Source organism: Eucyclogobius newberryi, unplaced genomic scaffold (assembly GCF_026437365.1).
Source record: "Eucyclogobius newberryi isolate DKJ021-1_F unplaced genomic scaffold, fEucNew1.0.hap1 SCAF_17, whole genome shotgun sequence".
Taxonomy (NCBI): Eukaryota; Metazoa; Chordata; class Actinopteri; order Gobiiformes; family Gobiidae; genus Eucyclogobius; species Eucyclogobius newberryi.
Window position 1 is genome coordinate 20,621,994 of NW_027315801.1, and position 24,470 is coordinate 20,646,463.

A 24,470-nucleotide genomic window follows, 5' to 3' on the forward strand; every position below is an offset into this window, starting at 1 on the left:
CTCGTCTCCGGCCGCTGTTTTCACTCATTTTGCTGTTCTTCTTGGCCTCCTTCGTCGATTTAACCCATGCCGGACCTCCCCGCCCCGCTCGCCCACCTCTGCTCTCTGGACAACCCTTCATTGTCTTCTGGGGAATCAAAGATTCTTCATGTTCCAACCGTCCCGACTTCAGATCATTCGGGATCGAGCCAGAAGGACGCGTCGCTGTGTTTTACGAGGACACGTTGGGGAACTATCCATATTTTATGAACAACGAAACTCCGGTGAACGGTGGACTGCCTCAGCACACCAAACTGGACCTCCACATCCAGAAGACGCAGGGGGACGTCGAGACAGCGCTGCCCGCCCCGAGGTACCTGGGCTTGGGGGTCGTGCGCTGGCAGGAGTGGTCGCCTCAGTGGAGCAGGAGCGGGGACAAGCAGGGGTTGGGTCAGAACGCCACGAGGAAACTGCTCCGAAGGTTCTTCCCGGACTGGACGGAGCAGGAGCTGGAGCGGTGGTCCAAGGTGAGGGCTCAGTTGTGGTGTTTTTAAGCGATATTTCTGTTTTGTGAGTTGTGTTTGTGTTCTAGAAATGGTCAACGTCTGATAAACAATGCGCAAAATGTTTCTCAATGGGAGATGCATCTATTTTTCAGCTAAATTATTCAATGACAGTCTTTTGTGGTCTTAGTTTTGACCCCAGCCAGGGTTAGGTTGTGGCCACCATTTGAATATCGAGCGAATATCGGTGGACTGTGGCGAAACGTGTTGGTGCTCTTTTCCCCCACACTATTTTATATTTATTTTTGACACATAAAAAAAACACACAGAATGTCATAATTCAAAATTGTTGATGAATAAAACAAAAGGCTTCCAAACATCTGAGGATAAACCCTTCAGGACATGGTGAAAAGGCCGATTGTATTTGCTGCAACCACAAGTATAATCATTCTTCCAGTGTAAGATAATATTGCTTATTATGAGGCTCCTATCTAAGAACAGTCTTTCACCTTGTGACATTTACATGATTTGACACCAAAGTATGTCGGTGTAATCTGCTCTGCAAAAGAAAACTGTATTCTGTCAACTGGACACAGGATTTAGGGGTAAATGCGTTTTGCCACTCATCCAAGTAGCTTCTTCAGTTCCTCTGACAAAGAACAGACGAGCCACTGCCTCATTATGTGTCTAAAAAGAGGAGATAACTACACTGAAACGGACACACAAGTTGTTTACTGTAATTGTCTGTCGTTCGTTAAGTCTGTTGAACTAGGTGTGAATCAACACCCATTTTGCATAATCCTCCATGCCTCTAATGGCTCATCTAACTCATAGTAGCATACTTTAATGAGAGACTGTTTTCTTTGTCCATTTCAGTATAGTTAGCTCTTCCCTTCAGACAGATATAGTAAAGTAGTGACCAAAACACTGTCGGAGGAACTGAAGAATACACTTTAGGAACGTCGAAGCACAGAGCTAACCTTGACATACAAACAATATTTACCTCTTTTCGATGAATTCTTCAAGTGCCACCATGCGTTCTGCCTGAAAGCATCTCTGTAGACGTGTTTTTTTCTTCTTCATTTGGCCTGTTCTTCCCGTGTGCTAATGACAATCCTCAGCTGCCCTCTCTAACCTGCCCTCACGGCATCGCCTCTGTTCCTCAGGTGGACTTCGAGGCCGCGGCTCAGTCCGTAATGACAGAGACTCTGAGGGAGGTTCAGAGGTCACGTCCCAAAGCGCTGTGGGGGATGTGTCCATACCCGAGCTGCTCTAATGGTTCTCCCGCTCAGACGGCGCTGTCCGACTACACGGGGGAGTGTCCCGAGGAGGAGAGGAGTCTGAACGACCAGCTGCTGTGGCTCTGGAGGAGGAGCAACGCCATCTACCCCCTGCTCACTATGGAGAAGATACAGGTGGGACAGGGACTTGAAACAGTGGGGGTCAGTCTGTGGTGTGTTGGGAGCTTCCAAATATTAAAAACTAATTAAAAGAAGGCGCTGTAGCTGATTTTTGTCATCTTAAATTGTGAAAAACAGGACTAGAGGTAGTTTATTTCCAACTCTTTGCAGCAGCGCACGTGAATTGCTCTCTTACCTGATGCGTTACTAGCCTCATTAATTATTCACCACAATGAGTTTACTTTTTAAGCGCTTTTAACTACTTTCAGAGACCAGAGCGAGTTTTGCCATCATGGTGAAGCTAACAACATGCTAACAGTGCACTTCCTGCTTCGCGGAGAGTAAAACGCTCTATAATTAGATACGGTCAGCAAATAATGGGCTCATTCTCACTCAAATTGATGCGTTTACATTGGGTATGTACTGAGCAAAACATAATTGACTTGATAAAAATCTGATACAGTGCCTTTAAGTTTGTGATCTATAAAAAGGCAATTTAACAATCCAATCTGGAAAGTTTGACTTTTGTTCACACGAACACTTTTAGTAAGAATTCCACGTGGGTCATGTGATTTAGTAATTCAAAGGATTTCTTCAACCCAATCCAGATGTATGTAAGAAATCCTTTATTGAAAAAGTATTAACTTAAGTTTGACCCTTTCAGAGTGGGACTCGAGGAGCAACACTGTTTCTGTCCAATCAGATTCGAGAAGCGTTGAGAGTGGCGTCTCTCGGAGGAAGTTCTGATGATTTACCCGTGTTCCCACTGGTCCGAAGTGTCTACGCCTCCACCAACACCTTCCTATCTCTGGTACATCACTGAGATATACAATATATACTTTTGTCAAACGCTTTGCAAATGTTCTGAAACTTTATAAATCTGGCACTTTTCAAAACCATTCACTTCAATGGCAAAAAAAGTTCAGAATGTTTGAAGAATCTAACTTTTACAATTGCTCTATATGTTTAAATAGTTGACCATTGTGTGCTATAAGTGTTCTGTAGCTTTGAGTTCAGAGTTAAAATGATATAAAGTGGTGCCATAATAAGCAGAGTGTTGGGAGCCGAGTTTTGGAATCTGTGTCAACTGCAAGTACAGTATTTGTAGTTATAACATGTGTTTTGCAGAGCGACCTGGTGACAACGATAGGAGAAAGTGCCGCTCTGGGAACTGCCGGAATTGTCATCTGGGACAAAACCGAGGCAAAGACAGAGGTCTGGATATATATGTGTGTTTGTGTGGTGGTCCCGGCGGGTGTTGCAGTGTCCCGTACAGTATCTGACTCCACTTTCCCTGTGTCTCGCCCTCAGAGAGAGTGTGAGGAGCTGAGCCGCTTCACCTCGTCTGCGCTGGGCCCTTATGTGTCCAATGTGACGGCTGCGTCCAGACTGTGCTCGGCCTCTCTGTGTCAGAACAGAGGCCGGTGCGTGAGACTGGACCAGGACAAGCCCACCTTTCTGCATCTGCCTCCCAACTCCCAGGATGCAGCGGACACGGTAAGCGTCGTGCAGGAAGTGACCGGGCCTTTGTCATAGCGATCCCTTTGATTTGATTTTCTATTCAGCTCGTGATTGCTCTATTGTGGACCGTTTCACGTTGTCAGCTGAAATGCGAGTATTTATTTTATTGCTGGTGTTTTTCTGAAAAACCAATGAGTTCTTATGAGCTCGCCTCTAGACAGACCTGACTGGTAACTTGGTCTCGGCATGGGGCACATTCTGCTTGTGTCCGTTGATATGTTGCTGCGTTAGGTTTGGCACTGCCTGTTGAACGATTATGTTCATGGGCCTAAGTCACTTTGTCCACTTTGAAGTACGGATGTGGTGTGAGCGTGAATGATCGGGGGTGGTCGGAGGTCCCAGGGCAGCTATGGCTACAGAAAAGCTAACCTTTAGAGTGGAGTGAACTAATATTAATGATTGGTGTACTTGGAATGACAGATTGGGACACTTAATCCAAATGTGAGACAGTATTATTGTCATTTATATTGCATACAATTGTGTCTGATTTGGTGTTGGTGTTTATACATCATCTTTTGCAATATTTTAGAATAGATTCAATCGATTCTAGCAGGAGTTTGACTTACACTGTGTGGAACATGCACAACCAGTGAGTGTTGTACTTAATGGCAATGTTATCAGTGTCAGCTCGTGGGTTGTGATAGATAATTAGCTTTGAAGAGGTTAAATGGTGTATTTAAAGGTGCATTTTTCTGGTAGAGGGTACTTCACCTGCATGTTTCCACGGAGAAGTATTAACTATGTCAAATGTACTTTATAAGAATGTGTGTTTCTCAAACTATTCTTTAACAATAAAAACATGAATTAAGGGCTATATGTAAGTTTAATGCCATACTGCGGGACATTCTATGCAAAGCAATAACATCTCCATGGAGAATAGCAGGTAGCAGACCCTCCATTAGAAACTACATTTGGAAATGACATATTTTGGATATTGAAAGAAAAAAAGTCCAAACTGGCACAATAACACTTACATCACGTCGTGCACTTGTGGCGACTTTATCTTCTGCTCTTATCTGCAGAGCCTTTGGTTAAAGCTCTTCTTCCACTTTAAATCCCAAGTCCTTTCAAAGGTAAAGCCTCCAGCGCTTTACCACCTACTGTTTCTGGGCTTTTATTGTGAAATCCAGACCAGATCACTCTGTTCCCAGCACTGTTGAGAGAAACCTTTTGTGAGAGACACATTTTTGCTAAAGTGTTTGACTTTTTTTTTTTTGCTAAAACAGAAAATGAGGCAACATAACATACTGTAAATGTACAAAATCCATACGACTCCATACAGTCTAACTCGACCGCCTGTGCGTGTATTTTGCTGATGCAGTGTGTGTTTTCAAGCAGATAAAGAACATTTTCAAAGCGTCCCACATTGATTCAGAGCTGACGTGAGTGAAGCAGCAGTGAACCAAAGCAGACTGCGGGATTAAAAAAACTAAACTTACGAAGCAAAATAACATGAATTGTCGCTCATGCAAGTCTATTTCGATCTATAGCGTGGGCTGCTGTGTTTTTCTGATTGGATGAATGCTTTTCAAATGTAGTTGATTTTGCAGTAGTGTGTTGTGTGTTGTGTGTTGGCGCCGACCTGGATTTTCACTGCTGTGAGTCATCTGAAACCAAATGATTTTAGAGGCACATTTCTCGCTCTCGCACGCATCGGGTAAAGAAAAAAAGGGATAGAAACTTGAGGCTAGAACTTTGAGGAAAAAGTGGCATCGTCTTGTCAATTTAAACTAAAGACTTCGACTTTGACAGAACAGTGACTTGTGATGAGCTGCTATTAGTACGTTTTAATGTGATATAACTTACTTAAAGCTGAGGTACCTGATTGTCAAACTGTGAAATATCTACCTGGTTCATTGCAAACCTTTTATAACATTGTTAATATTGTATATGATATTTTTGGGCTCAGATTTAGAATAGAATCTTTTCAGACGGCAAAGTAATACTAGGGCGGACCACCAAAGCTCAGTCAATCAGAGAGCTGCTTTAGACCAGCGGTGGAAGAATACTCAATTTCGTGACTGAAGTAGAAGTACAGATACATGAGCAAAACGATGATCAAGTTAAAGTATCAAAAGTACTGAAGTACCCACTTAACAATGTAAAAAAAGTAAAAGTATTCCCGACAGATTTTGAGAACTCTTAAATCGCCGAAAGCCTGAGCTGGATCAAATTTGTTGCTGATTTTTGTTAAACTGAATTGATTTCTTGGTTTTTTGTAGCTTATATTTGTATTTTTTGTTTGTTCAAAGTTGAGTTCTCAGCCATTTTAGGCCGTCTCAAACAGTCAAAAAAAGAGTGCAGATACCTGCTCTGATATATAGTGAAGTAAAAATTCAATCTGCGGATCGAGTCTGGAAACTCAGATATTTATTCTACTCTGAGTAGGCCCCGCCCACCAAGTGGAACCTCCTGATAATGCCTGTTTACAGTTTCACTTCAGACTTTTCTTCTTTGTATCCCAGCAGCCCTGTAATGGGCTATCAGCATCCTATTGTTAGCTGGCTGTCGCTCCCTCATCACTGATTAAATGATTAGCATCAGAACGCCCTGGGCCTCTCCCGCTCCAGGGCTTCAACACACTATTATATACGACCAGTAGGTTGAACCTTAATTCTCCATTTCTATTTAAAGAAGGATTCTCATTTTTAACAAAAATGGCCTCCTTGACTCATCTTTATAATAAGATGCAGACAGCGAGCAGAGGTCTCATTTAGTCACAAAGTGCTGCTTTTACAGTACTCACAAAAAAACATATTTACTCATTTCCCAAAAAATTCCCTCAGGTACCCCAGATTTAAAGGTCTGTATCTGACTTTATTTCTTCCAGTTCAGCCCTTTAGACTCTGCTATTTGACAAAAAAACTACAACATTTGATTGAAGGATTTACCTGCATTTTACCATTTCACAGGGCTAGAGACCAGTATTTTTTGTTGTTTTGTCCCATCAGGTTCACATAGCATGCTAACAATGTGGAAATACCTGTCACTATTCCGGACTGTTGTTTCTCTGTCATGGACCAGTATCAGATCAAGAGAAGAGACTTAAGTGGATGGAGTTTAATGAGAACCGTGGGGGAAACTACAGCCTGTGACAACCCCACACAGTTGTTACAAAAGAAAAGGGCCAAGGTGGCAGTGCAGTAAAACATCTTCATTCTTGGTGCAGCACATTTGATGGCTATGATAATAAATGCTTGGCATGTGGTTATACGAAGACGTATAAAAAGTTAACAATCTAAATCAATGTCTCTTTTTGTCTCCAGTCCGATGAAGCCACCGACCAGCCTGACCCATTCCCCAGGCCTGACCCAGATCCCGCAGAGCTGTGGAAGAGGGACTTCCAGTGCCAGTGGTTCTCCTCCGCCGACAGGGACGTATCGGACCAGCAGTCGCCCAAAGACGGGTCACCGTCCGTGGGGAAGAGAGAGGACAGTGTGGGCCGTGGGCTGGACGCACTGGCCACTGTCTCTGATGGGATATCTACGACTACGGGTGCCTATAAGGGTCAGAATGGGGAGAAAGGAGGTCCGAAAACGACTTTGGAAACGCCACTGGACAGAGGAGCAATAAAAAGTCCACCAAAGACAATGGCTCTGCTGTTACTTCTGCTGGCTCTTTACTTATGGACATAAATAACAAACAAATGCAAAGTTAATCCACAAAAGACATTCACAATAATGACAAGACTTTAATAATTACATTTATTTTCGACATAACCAAGAATGTAACTTAACCAACAGCTCATAAAGTGCCTTTGGGCAACGCACTGTCTCATATTTGCCAAATGTTAAAGCACTTTTTGTTTCCTTTCTGAAGCAGTAAAATATTTGTGACGAGTTCAAATGCATTTAAAGTGAAACACGGCTCAACCTATTCAATGGCAGTGTTGTTGTTTGTTTGCAGTTATCCTTTTTGTTCATTTGAATATATATTTGTTATCGTGTGCATTTTTGGAGTTAATAGTTTTGTAAAATGTGTAAATATGTAAAAAAAAATGAATAAAAAAACATAAATAAAAGACTGGGAGTAGATGATGGTGATGATCTCTGGTGTTGTGGCGTCAGAAGTGCAGAAGAGGCTGATCATTTGGACCCAGGTTTGTGCCCTCAGATTCCAGACAAGTGTTCTGTCGCCAAGAGCAGGACATGAACATAGAAAAGGCACTGTCACTATGATCTATTCCTGTTTTGTTCATGTTTGTGAAGTTTGCTCTCAGCGCCAGAAAAGGAAACATAATTATCCATTGAAAGTTGGTCTAAAGCGCCCTCTGCCTGTGTCACATATAACTGCACCTTTGTGGCCTTGGACTAACCAGGAGTAGGGTTGTCAAAACCTTACTTATTGATATTTGAACTAGCATTTGAACTTGATACTGATTTACAAAAATCATTTCATAATCAGGGCAACATTTGACGTTTCCTGAACAGTTTTGGAACGAAGCTTGAGCTTTATCAGAACTAGTATAAGAAGAACACATAGAGTAAAGAGAGTACAGTACTACTATTGCGTCGAAAATGATTCAAAGTAGACATATATAGTTATTAATGTGCTATCAAATTCGAGTTCCTAAGAAGCAAAATCACACTTTTCAGGGGTAATCATAAAATAAATAAAGTTTAAAAAATTTATTTTCCGGACTATAAGTCGCACTAACTAACCCTAACCCTAACCCTTTTTCCTTGTTTTGGCCGGGGTGCGAATATACTTATATTTATACTTATTCTCCGGAGCAACTTATATGTGATATTATTTGTTATTTTCACACTAGCAACCACATTTCATACTCCAGTGCAACTTATATATGTTTTTTTCTTCTCTATTATGCATTTTTTGCCGGTGCTACTTACACGGGTAAAAAGTATCCGGGACACAGGACTAAACCCAGACTAAACCAGAACAAATCCAAAAACGATTATAAGTCCCCATTTACGTTATCAGTTTGAATGCTAGTTTTTTTATTTTTATTTATGCTTTTTTATGCATGTATTTTGTGTTAAAGGGAAGAAAAAAGCTAGTTGAGGTCAGTCACATTTCATTGGACACTTGGTCGAATTGGTCAATTGTCAGATTTATTGAGGTGAGTTTTCCCTTTTGTTATCGCCCGTTATCGTTTGAGCCCAGCCCTCGAGTCGGTTTCTTCTTCACCGCCTTTTCCCTGCTGCATCCCAAAGACCAGATCGAAACTGAACCAGGCCGTCACCAAACCCTGAATAAACAACGACGACCAACAGTTTCAACGTTTGCAAATTTATTCGCCCTTCATTAAAATATACAGAGACACGTGTATCGAAATCAGAGTTGCAGGTATAATTATTTACACAAATTCGTTACATGTACAACAGGGACTTTATTTATATTATTCACAATTAAATTACAATATTATTCTCAGAAGTGGAGTGTGGACATGCAAACCGTCTGGACCGGGACATGTCTCTTAGATTCAGTGAGAAGAGAAAGCCAAAGCTGTGGTAACATCGACTTGTGAGTGTAACAAAACGACGAGGACATGCAGAGGCTGTATTCACGAAAACTGCATTTCAAGGGTTAAAATTAGGTGTTTGTTTTCTTTACTATAAATTCATGGCAAATAACAGTTTTTTAAAATCCAGAACATTCTCATTTTTGAGGCCGATATCTAAAGCGAAATTAATTTTGACATGTTTAATGACAAAAAGCACTCTCGATGGCGTTTGCTTTTATACGGACCGTTAAATAAACCAAATGTTATATAACAACAGAATTTATAGAAGGATAGATTGTTTAATTTGAGATTGGTAAGTGTAAACGCTCCGGTGTCATTATTCGGATGCAAAGAAAACAACGCTGAAACATGCCAAAAATAAATTAACACAAAAGACAGTGGGACGAACGCGACGCAGACTTCACTCAGAGAACTCGAGTTGCATAAGGTTAAAAAATATATTCTGTGCAAAAGTCTTCAGTCGAGTCCCTTCTAAAACCAAGAAGAGCATAGTGCAATATTTCCCAAGCAATGGATGGCAAATTCTTCCATTTTAGGACACAAAAAAATGCTCCAAAGTTGAGATTTAGCAAGGAGCTGAGGTGTGGAACTGAAACTCCAAGCGGTAAACAGAATCTCAGGGCAAGTACACCCTGGCTTGGTGGAGCGAGAGGCTCTCCTCGGTTTGTTTTTAAGTCCTGGCACCTCCGAGGCGGGCGGAGTTACTTGCAGACGGCCTCCAGAACGTCCAGGGTGCGCTTGATGTCGCGGATCTGAGCTGCTAAACCGTGAATGGGCTGCATGGACCGGTCCAGCTCCTCGCAGCGGGCCATTAGCGTGTACATGCCCTGTGCAACGACAGAATACTACTTTAGAGAGGAAGTGCTGATTTTTGTTTGTCTTTTATTTATTTCATGGCCCAAAGGCTTTATTTGACAGGTCAGTGGTGTGAAATGGAGAGAGAGAGAGTGTGGGGTCTATTTGCATGTGGAAACCGGCCGAGGCCTTAAACCAGTGCAACACCCCGGAGCAGAAGGTATTTTTAACTTGTTCTTGTATAACTTAAATGTAGAGCTGCTCAATTGTGTTAAAAACAAACAAAGCAAACTCTCATAATCCCTATTTGGTTGATAATATGAAAGCGATCATTTGAAACGTTTATGTTTTGTCAAAAGTTAACATGTAGAGAAAGAGAGTGAATTATCATTGATCAGCAATTTATGTTTTAAAAGCCACTGTAGATTAGACGATCGACTTTGCTCCAGGTTTTGTGGGGCAGAAATGCACCAATTTGATTAAAAAAGGCAAAATATTAAAGGCACAGTGCGTCACTTTCTGGAGGTGGAGAGTCAGCTGCATAATTCCACGGAAAGAGAAAGTTAAACCACTTCAGAACATTTTCCATGGATATAGAGACAGTATATTTGCCATACTGCTGAATATCATGGCTAAAGGAAGTAGGTGGAGGCTCCTACAGGCCAAGTACGAGTCAGGTTTGTGGAGATGCAAGCACACTTGGTAAAGACAGTTTTTTATATATTTCAGTGCAAAAAAAATGAAAAAAATCAACAACTATTCTTCGGCTAAAAACATGTGCACTGTGCCTTTAAATAAATTATCGTAGTTTATTTTCTTGATCACACCCTTTTTGTATTTGAGTGAGATAATTGTGCAGTTAAAACTCTTTGAATTTTAATTTCCAGTCACTTATTTCTGCTTGAGGGTTTAGCCGGAGGAGATTGCCTTTTACTCAGAAGTGTATCCAGTGTATCCAAGTTCCCCGATTGAAATATTCCAACACTAATACGTTACTTGTACCTTGATGCTCATGTCCACAGACTCTCCCAGGCTGTCCACAGAGTCCCTGTACGTCTGGATGTAGCCCACGCTCAACGCCGTCATCTGGAACAAACACAACGTGAGTTAAAGACGGTCGCAAACACAGAGCGACTCAGAACAGAAAGAGTCTCTCTAACATTCTGGATGGTTCCGTTGAGACTCTTCATCATGGCCTCCACGCTCTGGGCCACCTCCTGCGAGTGTCGGTGCAGGTCCAGCAGCACCGTGGGGTCGATGGGGGGGATGTCCACGGGTCTGCGGCCCCCCGAGCGGCTGCTGCGGTAGATTGGCCCCGAGCAGTCGGCTAGAACACAGCAGAGGGGGGGCATAAATGTGAGCCGTGTGGAAATGGAACGGAATTATAACGATAAGAACTGAAGTTTAGTTTAGTTTAGACTTCGGAAGGAGTTGGAACATCAATTTTCCTGAATTTCTGTGTTCTGAAAGTACGTTTTAGGAATATATTGATGGCTTTCTGGATATTTATCATTGCAAAAATATATACAAAAAAAAAGAAAAAATATTGCAGCTTAATTATTATCCCACACATATTTGCATTTTTAAATTTGAATAATGTATTACTATTTTTTTAATTATTATTAAATATATGTAAAGTGATATATAAAAATAAAAAATCCCTGTATTGTGCCATGTTCCACATACATTAAACATGAAATAAAGAGTTATTTTTAATCACACAAGCTTATACTAAAAATAAATAAACAGGGAGTTGTAACTGTTATACATAAGATTATTATCTTCATGTTTTAACTTTGATTCAAGTTCAGGCACGCAGGTTTCAGATGTTTAAGCTGCGCGTGTCTTCTTCTACTACGAAAAACCGATCACAGTCGACAGCAATGGAAACGCCCCTATATTCATTTTCTAAATATAGAGCATTGACTCTCAGTTATCTCGGATGTTAGAGCAAATGTGTGCATCAATAAAAGATGAGGGTGACTCGACGCTATTTGATCAGTACGACCAGAGTGTGAGTGCAAGTGTGCGGCAAAATAAGGGGCTGAAACAAGCTAATCGATTAACTGCAACTAATTTGATTATTGAGATCACAGTCAACTCTATACAGACTATGAAACGTGCCATGTGCTGAGAGAAGAGGCTCAGAGCCGTATTTACATCAATTATACAAAAGAAAGAAATTGCTGTTTTTTTTTGTTATTTTGCTCTTTCAGAATGTCCTCACTTCAGTTTCATCAGGGTCAAATTTAGTAAAAAAACTCTCTTCTGCGATATATACGGGAAATCAATTGACCTCAAATATAATCACTAGTAAAATAATCAAACAACGCTAAATAGAAAGTCAACTCACTCACTAAAACAGGACTAAACCATTTAATCCAGGGCTCTCATCTAAAAAATCTGAACAAAACATGAAAAAACCCTACTTAATCGAGAGTAAATTGATAAAACTATTACATTTCTACAATAAATTTACCCAGACTAAGCCTTGTGGTAGATATCACTGTGTAATCGAACTTTTAAAACAAACTAATAGATAAAAAGCGGCCGGCTAACGGTCTCCGGCGGCGCCCTGACCCACAGCTCTGGACTAGTACTCACAGTCGCTGCAGTCCAAGCTGGGCTTAGAGCTCATCTTGATCTTCTGCTCTAGGTTCTTTGTGATGAAGTTGGTTATGTCTCCCTCTTGACTGACTGTTCCCTCCAGCTCCAGCGCAGAGGAGATGGTGGCTCTCCTGCCTTCACACTGCCCTGCTCTGCCTCCTCCTCGCACCCCTGAACCTACACACAGCAGAACACCGAGACCGTCGGGCTGTCAGGTAAAACATGAGATTACTCCTGTGTTTTAAGACTGAGGAACTCCTGTCGTCATAATGTTGTCAGGATGTGGTCATAACGGGTTTTGCGCTGTCGCAGTCGGTTGGAAACATGTGTTCACGAACCTGGCGATTGCAGAAATGGTGAACGATAAATTGGGGAACTGGTGTGGTAAAACTATATGTTGTCTATTTGTGCTGTAAAAACAATCAAGACAATAACCTAGAATTGATAAAGGCACAAAAACATCCAACAAAAATAGAATTTATCTGATTCCAAGATGCTTTCTTTGTGTGTTTTGCTCAGCTTGCTCTCATATAAGCTGGAAAAACAAATATCTGCACTTATAGATGCTGTATTACGTCAGTTCCATCTCAAGATTGATATGGGATAGTCTAACTTCAAATGTGTCTTCTCGAAATGCCTTTTCTCCCAATGAGACATAAAGATCAGCCCAAAATGGCACCGATGCACGCCAAACTCTACAATCGTGCACTGAACAAGGTTGTGACAGATCGAACAGAAGGATTTGTTAAGATCTAAAAATGAAGCCGGATTAAGGTTTTGACGCCAAAACAATTAACTTTAATTTCTACGCCAATTTTAGTAAGATCTAGTAAATACTAAAAAAATCCGCTGATGTTTTTGTATTCAATATGTCAACAAAATGAAGCAGGCTCCATTTTTCAGATTGTGATGTCCTAAATAAATTTTTACACATAAAATATATTTTTACACATAAAATACATTTTTAAATATGCAAATTACTGAATAATTTCTCATAAGATAAATGGCAATAATAACATGTTTGTAAGTCATTTTCCTTTGTCTATGTTGAGTCAAAAGAAGCACTCAATGCTAACATTTCTAGTATTTCTTGCTAGACTGAATATTTGCTGATGCAACCCTCTCATTTCGCGACTGCTGCTGTGTCGTGCAATATTTTCCAAATCCAATAAATAAAAAGCCTGAGGTCAACAAAAGCAGGCCTCATACTGCGCTGTAGGAGAGAGCGTTACCTCCACAGGCCTGGCTGATCTCGTCCAGGCTCTTGCTGTCCTGCATGCCCCGGACGTTCCTCACCCACACCTCGGCCATGACGTGAGGGGGGCAGGGGGGCTCCTCTGAGGGCAGCGGAGGAGGAGGGGAGGGGCAAGAGGCGGAGCTTGGACCAGGGGCCGAAGAGGAGAACTGATGGGACGACCGGAACTGGGGAAAGAAATATTGATTTAGATTATGGCACTGTAATAACAGTCATTAAAGGGGACATATTATGCTAAATCCACTGTAACAAGCTTTTAAAAGGGGGCTGTACCTGATTTTTAAAGTTTTGAAACATGAAAAACAGAAATAATTCCCAGCACCTTTCAACGTCTTTGAGCCCAGAGTGAGTTTTGCTGTCCTAGATAAAGCTAACAAACATCAGCATGCTAACGGCTAACTACCTGCTTCTCGGAGAATAAAAAGCTTGATAAACAGATACAGAGAAAGCGCTTTGGTCTCGTTTTCACCCGTTCACCAGAGCAATATATCTGTACTGGAGCCATTTACTTAACAAAAAATCAAGTAAATGCACTACACATTTTTACAATATTTGAACTTCATGTGTTATACCTGGCCCTGCGTCCTTCTGGTCGTGTGCCGGTTCCTCCACTTCTTCTCATCTTCTTCTTCATCCTGTTTCTCCTTCTCTCCCTCCTCCTCTGCACCATCGCTGATCCTCACTTGGCCTCCTCGTGGAGCTGCACCACCAGGCTCTGCTGTGTCTGCATTTACACTTGAGTTCAGCATTAAACCTGCTGTTCTTTGGGTTAAGTCTGCAGTGTGTCGGTCCACTCCACTTTTCACACCTGAGAGTTCATTATTACACACTGTCTGTTCTTTGTTTGACACAAGACTCCCATTGTCAGTCTGTCTTAGATCCTCATCTGTTTCCCTCTCTTCTGTGCACGTGGGTTTGTTTACTGCAGGACTCGGACTCTTCGCTGTGGAGTGGGGTCCGTTCTCTGTTGAAGTCAGGACCCCATTGGCTGTTTCTGGCACCTCTGTGCCAATCACAGGGGAGAGACTCATCCCTCCACCTGCAGCTGAGAGATGAGGAGAGAATGAGGATTAAAAACAGGAACTACTGTAGAAAAGAGAAACATCACAGAACTAAGAAGAATATGCCATAAAAATCTAAAAATATTTTTGTAGAGCCCAAAATCACAACAGCAGTCGCCTTGCAGGGCTTCACCACGTCAAATGAATGAAAGTCTTAAAAATAAACAAATAATAATAAATAAAATAAAATAAATAATATGTACATATGTTTTCCAAAGTATAATGCCTCAACATAAGGTTAAGATATATTCTATTAATCCCTCACGAGGGACATGAGTAGATGTGTTTCTTCTACTCAAATAGCTGATAAACTGATACCAATGATGACAGTAATAATACAACAGACAAGTCATATTAAGACAATAAGACATGAAATGTACATGTAGAAAATACAATTAGTCTATGAATAGTAGTTTTGTGAAAGGTGCCACTGTGTTTCCCAACCAAGGGTACAGAATTGAAAATAAATTATAAATATGTTTTGCAGTATATTTTAGATCCTTCAGGATCTTTTGGAGGATTTCTGGACATTAATATAATCAAAACCGCCACACATTATATACATAACGAAGTTTACAGCTAAATCACATTGATTAACGTATAATAAGGTCGACATAAGTAATAACAACAAGCTATATTTAGTTGTTGAGTCAATGGATTATTCAGGGATACAAGTACTGTATATTATTGTTCAAAGCAATAAACATTTCCTCATGTGACACTAGACTGTAGAGGATATTGCACCAGATCACATGTCTGTCTTTAAACATTTTAATTTATGCGTGATCTTTTGATTGGAAATATAGAAGTTTCAGTCTAAACTAAACTGTAAACCATCTCATTACCATCTCAGGACAACTTATATTTCCAGTCGCATTAGGTTAGAAGGAGAAAACCATTTACAGATTACCCCTGGAACATAATCACGTTAAATATGCCCAAATTGTGAGTCAGTTAAAGCAGAGTTTCAATAATCCTCTAAATGACGTAATGTATCTTCTAGACTGTGCAGTGCAGACGCGGGGCTCCAAGCGAGACAAGTGCTCACAATTAGCTTTAATAATCAAATTTATAGAAATAACACAAATGGAAAACACTAAACGAGTTTCTAACAAACTGAGAATATGATATGAATAAATCAAGAGGGTTGCATTGAATGAGGAAGTTGATGTTTTGCTGTCATTAGCCATTTTGGTGCTAACTTGGCTAACGCAAGCCGTCTGGCAATTTAAATTACAATATTAATCATGATCTTTGTTCTTAATCAATAGGACACAAGATATAAACTGTTAGCACTAAATATGGGTCATGTCTGAAAGTATATCATTTGAACAAACGTAAATGTGCTGGTTTAAAAGCAGTAAACACTCACCAAAGCAGTTTCAGTTCGTTCAACAACAATTGTGTCCGTCGCGAAAATACTTCCCTTCTAAAAGTTCCGCCTCTACAGCGCTCCATGAGCCTGGCTGGCGAGTTTCTAGGTTTAACTTTAGAAATTACATATAGGACATGTCAATACGTGTGTTTTAAAATATACGTTCCATAATCCGACCTCTATTTCAGCTGTGTAGAAGATTTAGGCAGTTTAAGCTATTATTGCATTTATTGGAGTTGAAGCTACCATAATCAGCCAGCAGGTGGCTCTGTTGTCCAAAAGATGAGGACATAAGACACGTTACAGTTGCTTCAGCATTAAATGAGAAACTGGACAATGGCAGACATGTTCTGAATGCAATATTCTACTCATACAAACTGGACTTTTTATAAATGTTAATCCCCTGCTGCACATTTACAGACATTGTTGCCACAAAAAGAAGGTGACAAAATTCTGGGAGTAGATTTGTCTCATGTGGTTAAGTTAGGGCCAAACCATGTGATCTGTGTTTTAACATCAAATGCACACTTATATACAAACTTTAAGCTGAATACAAATCAGGCCACAAACCAGAAGTTTCTATCCTCTGTCCCGCGTTCACTCTCACAAACACACTCCTCCATGCACCAGTCAAACACTGGGGACATGGCAGCTCAAAGACACAAGGAATGGAGCATCAACCAAAGACCCATGGTGATACTCACATTTTAACTATGAATAATGGACTGCTGTTAAAAGAAAAAAAAAAGAAAAACAATGTGATGAAATGTGTAAATCCGAATTGTTTTTTACCCTCATTCTCCCTGCACACAAAAATTCAATATTAACATATAGAAATTATATTAGACCAACGTATTCAGATCTATGCTTGAAACTAGATTTGTTGATCGTTTTATCTTATCTTGGGTCTTCATGTTCACTATTGACAGATGTGCATCGCATTTAACCCATTTACAGTAACATCTCATTCATATAAAAGCTCATTTAACTCTCTCTTGATCATCCTTTTTGCAGTGTTGCTCCTCACAAAGTACTTTTAATGATCCGCCTCAGTCAGAGCCACAGTGATTCATCCGTGTGGGCTTTTACTCTGGAATCTATCTGATCCACAAATATGCCACATTAAACTCACCAAAAGTACAAGCGTCTCCATTTCAACTTACTGCAAAGTGCAACAAAAACAATTAAATATGGTTTGACTAATTTAGTATTAACCCTGTATGAGCCGGAGTCCGAATTCTTTGAGTATTATAGGGCGTGTCTTCAGTCTGTTCAGCGTTATGCATGTCTGGACCATCTAGTGTCAATTTACCGCAGACCTATTATTAATTAAAAGTGTAATATATTTATAATAAGGTCCCAAACACGCACCAAATGAGAAACTGCCTTTTAATAAGTTAATAGTAACCTCAATATCGGAATATATGTCATTTGCAAGTCTTGAAACCCAAAACAGTTACAGCTGTTGACTTTCTAAATGCGTAGGACAGGTTTTTATATCTTTTTTAACTATTACTTGGTTTTATGTGATTATAAAAGTGCTATAAATGTTTACAGTAGCAAACATTTACACACAAAGAAGTAGGAGTTTGCAAGTTATGAGAAGTTATGGGAAACCTTGATTTCTTATAGTCGTTTTAAAAGTGAGTTGAGAGCACAACACTCAATAAACCATTCAAATCAAAGCATACCAGAGCAGACAGAGGACTACATCATCAAATATATGTGTGTGTATTTCTGTGGCAGAGTGGTCAGCCTGTCTGCTGCCTCTTAGTGAGGAGTGTGTGGGTTACATTCAGTCTGAGAGCTTTCTATGATCTAAAAAGGAGCACTATTTCCATGTCAAAAATGTTATGTCTTCTGAAAATGCTCAGTCAGGTTATGGCTTGCTGTCTGAAGGAAAAACTGACCGTTTGAGTCACATTTAATGGAGGAAATGTCTAAACATTTGTCCGTTTGATTTTCCAGCGGCCTGTGGTCACTTTTGTAAAGGGCGTTTGTGGTTTTGTGTTGAGACTGTGAAGACTTGTTCTGGAGGCGTGTCTCAAAGTCAAGTGGTTTTCTTCAGACCTGGAGTTAAACGTCTCTAAATGTCCTCACGCAGACACATGTACAGGTGAAACGTCTCTAAATGTCCTCACACAGACACATGTACAGGTGAAATGTCTCTAAATGTCCTCACACAGACACATGTACAGGTGAAACGTCTCCAAATGTCCACAGACACATGTACAGGTGAAACGTCTCTAAATGTCCACAGACACATGTACAGGTGAAACGTCTCCAAATGTCCACAGACACATGTACAGGTGAAACGTCTCTAAATGTCCACAGACACATGTACAGGTGAAACGTCTCTAAATGTCCTCACACAGACACATGTACAGGTGAAATGTCTCTAAATGTCCTCACACAGACACATGTACAGGTGAAACGTCTCCAAATGTCCACAGACACATGTACAGGTGAAACGTCTCTAAATGTCCACAGACACATGTACAGGTGAAACGTCTCCAAATGTCCACAGACACATGTACAGGTGAAACGTCTCTAAATGTCCACAGACACATGTACAGGGGAAACGTCTCTAAATGTCCACAGACACATGTACAGGTGAAACGTCTCTAAATATCCACACACAGACACATGCACAGGTGAAACGTCTCTAAATGTCCACAGACACATGTACGGGTGAAACATCTCTAAATGTCCACAGACACATGTACAGGTGAAACGTCTCTAAATGTCCACAGACACATGTACGGGTGAAACATCTCTAAATGTCCACAGACACATGTACAGGTGAAACGTCTCTAAATGTCCACAGACACATGTACAGGTGAAACGTCTCTAAATGTCCACAGACACATGTACGGGTGAAACATCTCTATATGTCCACAGACACATGTACAGGTGAAACGTCTCTAAATGTCCACAGACACATGTACAGGTGAAACGTCTACAGACATTAGAAAGACACTACAATAGTAAAATAAGTTGGAGTTGGTTTAATATTTTAACATCAAGAAGGAAAATTTACATCTTTCAACATTTCAGTCCTTTTGATCACATCTTCAGGCCTGATTCTTAACTTAAAGTCCAGTCCAGGCCGTTGTCCAGACCAGCAGATTTGTTTTAAGGTGGGTCTCTTTTTGGTCCGTGGTCCACCGTTTGCGAAGCATGCAGTATTTACAAACCATTACAGTTAATTCCAAAGACAACACTTAGTAGTCCATACAGTGCATGTGCTATGGCATTTTACAAGTACCAAGGCATTTTAAACATTACAGACAGCAGATGAAAGTACTTGAGTATTCATTGGCACATTTCAAAATGTATTCAAAGTCCTTTTGAAATACCCAGATTTTAATGACCTTTGTTGGTCCAGGTTAAGTTCTGGTCCTGGTTTTGTCCTGTTATGTGCCAGTTGTGTCCTGTACAGTTTCAAAGTTTTTGCAATTAGAGCCTAGAAGAAGACATGATTCAGACATTCCTCCTGGTTTTGAATGTGTTTATGTTGGTTCAAGCCCTGTGCTAGTACTCGTGTAGCTCTTCAGTCTGAATTAGTCCAGATTTAGACCCTACTTTCACTGTAAACATACTGGACATTGTAGTTCTGGACCTCTTAGACCTTTGTGTTCTCACCTAATGCAAGAGGAAGACTCCAGAAGGATAGATTTGGCACCAATTCATAACATTTTGATGGCACTTTTTGTTGTCTAGACGTTTTGGATAGAAAGTATTTACAAATGATTTATGCATGGCTAAGATTGGTGCAATAGGCAATAAGCTATTAGGGATGCATTTGTATTAATTTGCATGTTATGGAGCGGACATATTCATGGTCGACCCAAAAATATTTGAAAAGTGGACGCTATCATTACACTTCTGACAGGTTGATTCTATAGGATTGGCTGGTTATAAATGAACACCGTATTTTTTGTTTTACTCGGTTGCACCAGACACGTACATGTGGTTCTTTACAATGAATGTCTTTTATGTGTGTTGTACGAAGCGTTTCCGTATACAGTGCCTCTATAGCTATACAATTCCCCAAAACGTGGCTTAACGTACTGTACTTTGAGTCGTTTTAGATTTGACTTTTGAGAAAAACACCACATATTTGCTCACATTTGCTAAGCCACGGCAAAACCTTTAAAACGCTTACTTTTTTGTTTTGCTCAAGGACACGCTCTAAAACCCACAGACCCACTCCATCTTAGAAACCGCATTTTCTCATTAGTCCGCTCTGTACACTTTCTGCCCGTCCTTGAGAGAAGCAAAACTTTGGCGCCGGAGTTTGCCCGTGATGGATTAAATCACGCTTTCGATGTCCGCCTCGGGCCACGAACATCAATCTGGAAACATCTGGAGACAGCCGCACGTTCGGCGATGCTTAACAGAGCAAAATAACAAGCTCTGAGGCAGGAATCGTTATAAAAAAAAGGCGGTTTCGGAATGTCCTTGTGTAAGAGCAGCGGATCCGCGCGAGGCTCCACCTTTGTTTAGTCCAAAGAAAAGCGCTTCTGAAATGTCACTGTCCGACGCTGTGGGTTTTTGTCTTTGTAACGAGACAGGAGCATAAATGTGAGGGAATGAAACGGCAACAGGCTCAGAGGATGAGGCGCAAAAAAAGAACATATTTACAGCTATTTTAAATAAATAAACATGGTTGGGTTACACTTTTCACGACTCTTCGCTTTCGCTTTGCGGTTTGAGCTTGGTTGGAAAAGTGGGCGATCGCAAAGAGGTGGATGTGAGAAAAGATGGTTTGAAACACTGTGATTTTTTGATTATTTAGAAATTACTTAACTGTGAAATTGAGTTACTAAGAAATTAAGAGATTTAAGGCCTGCAGACAAAGCTTTTAAAATCAACTGGCACTGCAAAAAACTATAATGAATTCACAATATTAATCTTTTGCATGTTTTTATTATTTGCCTTGTCATTTCTTACTTAATTTATTCAGGCAATATCGTTTTTTTTCTAGCGTAAAGGTCCATGGTTACCTTTCAAAGTAACCATGGATCTTTGAAATTGTTAAAATGTTTTTCTTCTGACCGTGTCCTCAATAAATATAAAAAAATAAATAAGAATTCCCCAGTTTCCCAGTATATCGAGGGTCATTTTCACTTTCTTCTATATACACAATTATTTTCTCATCATGCATTTTTTTCGCATCACCTTGGGACCTAAACGATCTAAAAAAGAAGGGAAAAGTATGCAGATTTGTCGCTTAAAGGTGCTGAACCTGATTTTTACAGGCTTAAAAACGTCCACTCACTTGATCGCGTCCTAATTATTCCCTGCGATGAGTTTAAACACTTTTTTCGCAACGCTCAGAAGTCAGAGGTCACAGTAAAGTTCACAACTTCCAGCATGCTAAGAGCGCACTTCCTAAAATTAGTAAAATTAGAGGCAGACAGCGCCTTATGGACTATTTTCACATTCAAACACATCCATCTAGCCACATCAGACTACATTTTTCAGTAAAACAAAGGGGACGTGATTATATTTAAGATTTTACCAAACATTTTGCAGTTTTTTTCGACAATTTCGAAATTTTGGTCACGGCCAACAAATATGTCAAAGGTAATTCCGCAACCGATACAGTCTATTTAAATCATACAATAGCTATGATTTGAAAAATAATTACACCCGATAAGACTATTATTATTTTTTATATTAAAAGTGCGACCGTGTGCAAACTTTCCCTGCATTTTTTTGATAGAATGGAACCTTTTGATGACATCAGAGAGGTTGAGGTATTCTGCTGGAGAACTCAACTCTACTTCTTGTAATTTTCGATTTTTATTGGTCAAATTTGCTTCAGAAACTGCAACTTTACTGATGTAAAACTGATAAATATTTACCAAGGACTATCTCACCATTAATAATACTCATTGGAATTAGAAAAACATGAGTACGAGTCATATGGGCTTTAAGAGCTGCTTTTACAACATATTTGTACTGGAGCAAGACAGACTTTACTTCCACTCTGGTACAGCCCCTTTAAGTCACGTTTGTGTATTTTTCCCAACCCAAAACCATGATGTTCTTTGAATCAAAATGAAAAGAAAACAGTAGAACTTGCCTATAGTTTGAGCCTGTGCTTTCATATGTGCTTGTCTTAATTTAAATGTCTGTACATGTTTTTCAGTCTCCTCCGTGCTGCGTTCGGGAGCTTTTGCGTTACATCCGCGGTGCGTTCAAGTGCTCCGGGGTGCTCGGAGTTGCGGCTTACTCCTGCTCTTCCTCCCGGCTGCCCTTTGACCTCCTCTGTACAGGCTCCTCTCCCTCAGGAAGCCGGCGCCGTGTTTCCTGTGCCCTTTGGGTGGCCTGAATCCTAACGCCTTGCAGTGCTGCCCTATGTTGCCCGGGTGGACCAGCGCCATGACGTCGTCGTACCACGGCCCCGCGCTCTGATAGGCCGAGGAGGACAACAGGGACGCCCGGATGCGATTGGCCGAGGGGCTCCACACGGCGAGGCGGACCGTCACCGCTGTCCAATGGTAGCCGTGCTCCTCCACCTGACAGTGGTAGACGCCGCCGTGAGACAGTTCAGCGCGACGGATCAGGACGCCTCGGTCCAAGACTAAGACCTGGTCCCCTGTCGACACCTGAGGACAGAGACACAAGGCAAACTCAACAATAGATCATTACAATTACATTAATCATAATTTAGATTAATTTACCAAGGACTAGATATATTTATTTGTTATATACCGGTATATATATTTTTTCCAAGCTAAATAATCTTGGAAGGATAAAAGGAATTTGCTGTTATTATTTTACTGTAGAATTCTATATTTTTTCCCTTCACATTTGATTGTTAAGTTTGGAAGTGCTTTGATGAGTGCGTTAATTGCTATGATACGCTCCGGTGGAGTCGTTCAGTGCACAGTGCTTAAGGCAACACGCTGACAGTGATGCCGACGTTGTGAGTTTGACCTGGAGCACAGGTTTATCTCAAAGCTATTGATAGAATTTATTAAAAGCTGAGATACTAATATACAACAAAACGCAGCAGACCTACAGAGAGAGTATGAGTTTTCTAGGCAGCAACAGCAGGCTACAGCGGCACTATCGATCAGCATGTGGTACTTACAGCACAGTGACCTGCAAAGTGATGCTGAGGTCGTGAGCGTGGCAGGTTCAGTCATCAGGACATTTGAACACCTTTAGTCATATTTACTTAGACACAATAAAATGTGAACTTAGAATCAAAGTCTTAAGTCAAAATTGAGCCACATATTTAATTTTGTCTACTGCATATTGTTTGCTATATTATTTGTACATGCAAAAGAAAGCTCCAGTGGCGCAATCGGTCCACGCGCGGTACTTATATGACAGTAACTGCAGAGTGATGCCGAGGTTGTGAGTTCGAGCCTCACCTGGAGCAAGAGTATATTTTGGAGCAAGAGTATATTTAATCCAACGCAACAGACAGAAATGTTGTATCCACGTTTACCGATAAAGTTGAATTCTAAAAACATGTACTGTAACTAATATTGTATGTGCTTGTGTATAAAAGGCTGTACCTGGTTGAGCTCGGGGCTGTTCTCTCCGGCCTGTTTGTACCATGTGACTGAAGCCTGTCTGGAGCGGGGCAGACACTCCAGGTACGTGCTGTTGCCCTCAGCCACCATCATGACCCTCTGCTCCGCCTCCACCTGCAGGCCTGCTGACGGCGGGACAAACAACAGCCATGCATTTGACGACACGTACAGCCAGAAGTACTTCATATGTGGTCAGTTTGAAGGTTCAGCGGCAACACTTACCTCCCTGTCTGACACACTGGGTGAGCGGGTCCTCCTCCTCCCCCAAGTGACGAGCGTTTCTCCTACAAGACAAAAGTAAATTAAACTGACTAAAACGTTGGGATTGATTTAGTTGCTCGCTGAGGATCATTTTGCAAAGGTATCTGAGGTCAGAGGAGGGTTTATGCCGATTTATTCTCTTTGCTCATGATGAGGATGAAGAATGAGTACATCAGAGAGCTGGCAAATCCTAGATGTTTTAAAGATAAAGTTAGGAGCCTTAAGATTGCGATTAGTTTGGACATGTGCACTTATTGAAGATAACAGTACTGTCAGATGATAAAAAAGTACAAGATTAATCACACTTTTGAATGGATTCATCATGATTAATTGCATTACACGTCGATTTTAATCTCAAACATAACTTTAAACGATCGAAATTGAAAAATCTGTGCACAGTTTCTTAAGTCAATCATGATATTAAATGTGCTGCTTACAGGTGTAACTGGCTCTTATAGTGACAGACTCCAATTGCTACCAGTGTTCTGTTGTAGTTTGGTGAAATATTTGGAACATTTTACTTTTTACGTTTTTGCGCAGACCGTCTTTAAAGGTGCTATAACATGCTTTTTTTCACATTTCGTAGTCTGTCCTAAGTGTATAATTGATAATAATAAGGGTTGTGCAACACCCTTATTATTACATTATACCCTTATACATAATAGTTAA

The 24,470-nt window shown here is 40.7% G+C and overlaps 3 protein-coding genes and 1 non-coding gene across 7 annotated transcripts in view; 2 read left to right on the top strand and 2 right to left on the bottom strand.

Moving 5' to 3' along the window:
- The first annotated feature begins 101 nt into the window (after window positions 1–101).
- LOC140363050 (hyaluronidase-4) lies at window positions 102–7,061 on the top strand. Its single transcript, XM_072449367.1, has 6 exons — window positions 102–506; window positions 1,649–1,897; window positions 2,547–2,693; window positions 3,011–3,097; window positions 3,194–3,379; window positions 6,670–7,061. The coding sequence occupies exons 1-6, from the start codon at window positions 246–248 to the stop codon at window positions 7,036–7,038; spliced, it is 1,299 nt and encodes a 432-aa protein (XP_072305468.1). The 5' UTR covers window positions 102–245; the 3' UTR covers window positions 7,039–7,061.
- A 1,576-nt stretch (window positions 7,062–8,637) lies between these two features.
- borcs6 (BLOC-1 related complex subunit 6) lies at window positions 8,638–16,056 on the bottom strand. 2 transcript variants are annotated; one of them, XM_072449371.1, is made up of 7 exons: window positions 15,979–16,056; window positions 14,118–14,590; window positions 13,523–13,712; window positions 12,288–12,467; window positions 10,844–11,010; window positions 10,686–10,769; window positions 8,638–9,715 (listed from the first exon to the last, which is right to left on the bottom strand). In XM_072449371.1, the coding sequence occupies exons 2-7, from the start codon at window positions 14,574–14,576 to the stop codon at window positions 9,590–9,592; spliced, it is 1,206 nt and encodes a 401-aa protein (XP_072305472.1). In that variant the 5' UTR covers window positions 14,577–14,590; window positions 15,979–16,056; the 3' UTR covers window positions 8,638–9,589. The 2 variants fall into 2 exon arrangements, with proteins under 2 accessions (XP_072305472.1, XP_072305473.1); XM_072449372.1 differs by lacking the exon at window positions 12,288–12,467.
- Window positions 16,057–21,885: 5,829 nt separating this feature from the next.
- The window catches only part of sema3h (sema domain, immunoglobulin domain (Ig), short basic domain, secreted, (semaphorin) 3H), a 78,657-nt gene continuing 76,072 nt past the window's right edge, over window positions 21,886–24,470 (bottom strand). For 2 of the 3 annotated variants that reach the window (XM_072449369.1, XM_072449368.1), the window contains exons 16-18: window positions 23,763–23,824; window positions 23,523–23,665; window positions 21,886–22,601 (exon numbers count right to left, since the gene is read on the bottom strand). In XM_072449369.1, the coding sequence (XP_072305470.1) occupies window positions 22,191–22,601; window positions 23,523–23,665; window positions 23,763–23,824 (616 nt within the window). In that variant the 3' untranslated portion in view covers window positions 21,886–22,190. The remainder of the gene's footprint in view (window positions 22,602–23,522; window positions 23,666–23,762; window positions 23,825–24,470) is intronic. The other variant, XM_072449370.1, reaches the window with a different exon arrangement.
- On the top strand, window positions 23,291–23,383 carry trnai-uau (transfer RNA isoleucine (anticodon UAU)). The gene is given in 2 exon segments: window positions 23,291–23,328; window positions 23,348–23,383. It is a non-coding gene; the product is annotated as a tRNA-Ile (tRNA).